Here is a 5,469-nt window from a genome sequence, read left to right on the forward strand (position 1 = left end):
AATTCACTTACAGGGTGAGTAAAAGAGACAAAGTTCATTATGGATAGGGAGGACGATCCATACAACAGTTTTACAACTGCATTGTAAAACCAGCAAGCTGAGATTAGAGATAGCAGAAATTACATGCGTCATTTGTGCAAGACAACTAAACTCTCTCCTCCATGCAGTAACTCCAAGCTTTACTACAAGGAACAGCTCAGGGGGCTTCCTCCCTGGGCTGGATGCGTATGACACGCTGCAGTTTACATGGAGTCCCCACCTCACCACTCCGCTCTAAAACCAAACAAAAATCTTTTGTAACTGTTTGATTCCTGATCCATTCTGCAAGCTTATGGTGAAGGTTCCTAAAAAGAATGACTACTTATAGGCCAGAAAGTTCAGAGTTAAAGGTTAAATGTAGGTTTAGCTTAAACATTTGAAAGTAAAATGATAGTACATACAGTGATGGTACTGATACAATGCTGACTTTGTCCCCTGACCATTTTATGACCTCTAAGATACATAATTTTGGAATAATTATTTTTTCCAAGGAATGTTAACCCTCTCAACAGCCAATCTTTGGGAACAGTAAATTCTGCGAATCCACCAAATTTGCACCTCTGTAGGTACAAAACTGAGATTATATTTCACAAAGCATCAGCGTTGTGGTTCAATGCATCCATCACAAAGCTGCTGGCACAGCATCTGATGATTCATGAACAATGGGCTAGCAGGTGGACTCACTAATCACACCCTGCACATAGCTGCAAGCTCATCAGCATGAATGGACCTCAACAGAAGGATGTCTCCATGCAGCATGCTGCAAAACCAACCTTTTTTCCCCATGACTTTTGAAGAGTAGTCAGTATCAGTGCAAGCGCGATTCAGGTGAAAGCCCATGGCTTTTCTTGCCAACAATGAGCCTGAAGCCGGTTACAGACAGATTGAGCAGAGACTCAGTGAACAGAAAGCATGATCAAAGCATGATCACTTGGCTTAGAATCTGCCACAGCTGGGGAAAAAGGAGGTAATACAGAAGTAGAGAAAATAAGAGCAGTCAAGGATATTCCTGCAGAGGCATTTGATGACACAGCAGCAGAAGGGAAGAAATGTCTCTGCTGAGACTGAGCCATTTCTATGATGCAGAGAGATAGACTTCACAGTAGAGAAGAGAAACACAGGAGGTAATGGTGATAATTGAAGTAATTTGAGGGAAGAGGCCTTTCAACTCTGTTGACACAGTGAACAAACTTTATGGCATCCCGAGTCAGAAAGGAACAGCAAATTACCTTGTCTGACCTGCTGTATGACAAGCCATGCATTGCATTTAGAAGCTAAAATGAGTTCCTAACTTGGGCTAGGCAAAACATTTCCAAAACAAGACTAAGCTCTTTGGTACAACAGATAAAGGCCACAGATGTCACCAAAGGTCAGAACTGATCAGACCAGATGTTCATATGTTTCTAACAAATAGAGATGTAAATAGATAGCAAATGGAGATGTAGACCATACATACATAGAAGAAAGAGGATAAGAAGTTACAAACATCTATTGACAGGAGATTACAAGGGCACCAGACCTGCTGGTAATGTATTACACTGCATCAGGTAGAAGCTGTAGACATCTGTTCTTCACAGATCGGCTTGGAGCTGGTGAAGAAGCTCCTGTCCCCACAACCAATATTCAATAATCAGCCATGCACATACTCTCTTTATACAAAACACAAACCATGGGGACAACACTAATACTGTACAGATAATCACCTCCTGCTTCCCTTGTACTTCTGCTACACTCCACTACTTGGTTGTTATTTGGCTCACAGTTTACTCACGTGCTAAGATTGCTTGGAAGGAAGAAAATATTCCAAGTAAGTTCACACAATGTATGTGATGCAGAATAACTTGGGAACCTAGCATCATACCTTTGAGAAGGATCTCAGAGTGGAGACAACTTGATTCTGAACATCCCATGAAGTCTCTGAGCTGTAGCTCCAGACTGCATATGCAGTGTTTGAGAACTGTATACAGTGCTCAGTGCTGTGCTGTTGGGACAAAGCGTCCCTCTTTTATCAATACATCCACATATTTGGACTCAGAAACAAGGCAAAATTATGGTCATACAATGCTAATCAAAACAGTACAAGCAGCTTTCCTTTCGCAGGTGTTTAGTGGTACGAGACATTTCTCTGCATCTCTGCTGTTAGAATTTCAGATTAGTTTCCCCCTTTGTTGTTTAATATCAGAGTTCTGCTAACCAGCAGGAAGTAAAGCGATAAGGGATTGATACTCCCTAATACAAGCACATTTCTAACATGACATAAAAAGTATGCAGCAGTACAGATCCAGAAATCAACTGGAGCTATCCAGGGAAACACGTTCCCATAGTTAAGGAGAGTCACTTGGAGACATCAGGAGTTTTACCCCAGGACGCCTAAGTTGCTGAAAGCCTTAAGGCAGGGGCTGCAGGTGTGAAACATGATGTTGCTGTCTCCCATTCCATCCATAAATCATGCAACTCATTCTGCAGGAGAATGGGCCTAAAATTTTGGAACCACTTTCTTATCTAAGGCCACTTCTTGTTTTTGCCTTCACTAATGCAGATACACAAAAGTATGTTGTAATAAACCCCTCCAATTTCTTCTCACCTATAGGGGAAAAGAAATGCTGGCATGACAGTGCTAATACGTGGCTCACCGCGTTCTGGAAGGTGTTCACAGTACAGTGAAGATGACCATGTAAGAACCTGGAAACAGAAGTTGTTTATTTTCAGAATAAGAAGACTATTTCTCCATGTTCTAGGGGAAAAAAAACCCCTTCAATTTCTAGAACATACCCTCCAAGAGAAGACAGACTAGTTTCTTTCTGACGTGGAGCCAATGATCAGCTCTTAACGTATCTCGCGTTAGGCTAACTTGTCCAAACAAAGACAGAAATGCCAGTGCAAAACTAGGATCCAGGGGAGCATTTGCTAAAACTGCTCTTCAATTTTCACTGCAAGGAAGAACCCTGTAGGTAAAACTGATGGGCGTTTCAGTTTTCCCACACTACTCAGCACAGGGGCAGAGAAAACTGTTGTCAAAAGCCAGCGGTTCAACACGTGATCAGCGGCTTCTCCTCATTCTGGAAAATGGGAACAGAAAATGGGAAGAAATTAATACTAAGTAAGACAGAACTTTTTACAGTAAATGTTAAAGACAGAAGTGAGAGAAGGAAGGAAACTAGAGACACAGGGACTGGCAAATGCAGTTCTTCGTGATGATAATCTCTGATGACGGTCTCAGTGCTACACTGGCCATGCACAGATGTAACATCATGAACGACAGTGGACATAACCCAGGGATCAGTTCTGAACAACGCCTTGTGTCGCCCAAGTCTGACAAAAGCCACACATTACAGCTAGCCAAGTAGTCCCCAAATTCACAGCTGACGAGCGATGAAATGCAAAGGAAGCCCTCGCAGGACTGTTAGTCCATTACGCAACCCGGCATTTTGAGTTCCCTCAAGTTACAGCCGTGACCAAAACACTCTGTACCCACAAGTGTTTGGAGAGCAACCAAATGCTGTCTCTCGATGCTCACCAACATACTTGTCATTGACACACGTAGGAAGCAGGTCCACTTTGAGGCTTACCAAGCTGCCATTTCCTGGAAAGAACGCTCTCCCACAAACACTCGGTAATTGTGTGTGCCGCTTGGCAGGTTTGCCATTTTGGGGTTTCCATAGGAAAAAGCAAATTTGGAAGAAATACAAACTAAGCAAAAGAAGTAAAACCCTTAAAACAGCGGCAATTTGGGAGCATGAGAGATCGAGCAATCGTGGCCACTGGGCACTTGGGTGCACTTATTTTTCTAGGAAGAATTACATCTACGAATTAAGGTCACTACAATGTTACAAAATGAGAGTATAAAGAAGGAAGGAGAGACGATCTCAGCTTAGATCCAAAGTATACCAATCCTCAGCCTTTGTTAGCAGCCACAAAGAACGTTCTGTAGCACACAGAGTGATCGGATCTCTGTACACTGCCTCGATAAAGTCCAGGAAGTCAAAAGCACTGACAGGAACGTAGAAGCAAACACAAAGAAGCAGAGACAGTCTGCTGTACTGCTGTGCTCCTTGAAGCTACCGGTAAACACAGAACTTCGGCCTCCAGGGACTGAATTTGCTTTGTGTATTTTTTTTTAAATTACATTTCCTTTATGCAGAGAAAGAGCACAAACCTGAAAAATTTACAAATTTCATGAAGACATAGACAGAAAATATACTGGTATGTGGTCAGACCACATATGTCTTTTTTTGGTTGTTTTGCACAGGACTATAAAAACTATGACACCTGCTCACCCGACACAGCACTGAAAGAAGCAGGCGCACAGACAGCTCTGCCAACAGTGTTCACTGCTGGATAAAACAAAGAAAATTATTCTCTCCTGCAAGGACTACTGGGCTAGCAGGGAGGTCTTTAGGACCTTTCAGCTGCTCTGTAATTTTTCTCCCTGCTAATGGGGAGTTGCTAGGATAAGGAAAGCACCTTCTGTAAGAAAAGCCACAAAAATGGATTCAAACTTATAAAAGACAAAGGCAGGCAAAGCATCTCGTAAACAATGCGAATGAGTGCTAGCTTTAGCTCAAATATTACCTTTCAGTGATTCAGAAAAATAGCATGCAGGTCGTGCAAGTCAATACTGTAAGTACTGTGAGAGCAACGGTCCTCACAAGCGAGATTTGCCGAGTACAGCAACAGGGGCTTATAGTGTCCCCCCAACCCCAGTGCTAGAGGTTGCCTCCGCTCCGCAAGAGCAACGGCACAACCCAGCACGTACCAGCTGATCAGCCAGTGCGAAACACAGACCAGAACATGAGTTAAATACCCTCCATTTCAGTTTTAAAGGGCTACCTTAATTCACCACCCGGTCTAAGGCACACACCACGGCTCGCACGGCTTTGCACTAGGCCTGGCACCCTTGCCAAGAAAGATGCCCAGAAGCACGAAGACCATAAACCACCACTAGAAAAACCAGCAAACGTATCAGAGCCTTCCCGTTTGCCAGCTCAGCCTGGCAGCTCGCAGGTGCACCCGCTGGTCACGCAGCAGACAATGATTCAGGACCACGGCCCCATCTGCAGCCACGGTCCCAGCTCCCACCATGCCATGATAAAGGGCTCTGGGGCCACCATGAGGAGACCTAGAATCACCGCAAGGGGATCCAGGGCCACCGGGAGAGGATCCAGAGGGCTCCAGGGCCACCATGAGGGTATCCTGGGCCACCACGAGGGGCTCTAGAGAGACCCAGGGCCATCACGGGGGGGGATCTAGAGCCACCATGGGGGGATCCTGGGCCACCACGGGGGGGATCCAGGCCCAGCTGCTGAGCAGCTTAATGGAGAGCAGCCCGAGCAGTGGGCGGCCCGGCCTCCTCCACCCGCGGAGCACCCAGGGCCGGCGGCAGCCCGCGGTCTCGGGGCGCACCGACCTCGCTGGTGAACATGGCGCAGA

General features: G+C 45.2%; 1 protein-coding gene across 2 annotated transcripts in view; it reads right to left on the minus strand.

The window, feature by feature from the left end:
- Positions 1-5,463, minus strand: part of KLHL12 (kelch-like family member 12) — a 22,979-nt gene extending 17,516 nt beyond the window's left edge. For both annotated transcript variants that reach the window (XM_009320366.1, XM_009320365.1), the window contains exon 1: positions 5,447-5,463. In XM_009320366.1, coding sequence (XP_009318641.1) covers positions 5,447-5,461 — 15 coding nt within the window. In that variant the 5' untranslated portion in view covers positions 5,462-5,463. The remainder of the gene's footprint in view (positions 1-5,446) is intronic.
- Positions 5,464-5,469: the final 6 nt, after the last annotated feature.

The sequence above is a fragment of the Pygoscelis adeliae genome, unplaced genomic scaffold, assembly GCF_000699105.1.
Source record: "Pygoscelis adeliae isolate BGI_AS28 unplaced genomic scaffold, ASM69910v1 Scaffold343, whole genome shotgun sequence".
In the NCBI taxonomy this organism is placed as follows: domain Eukaryota; kingdom Metazoa; phylum Chordata; class Aves; order Sphenisciformes; family Spheniscidae; genus Pygoscelis; species Pygoscelis adeliae.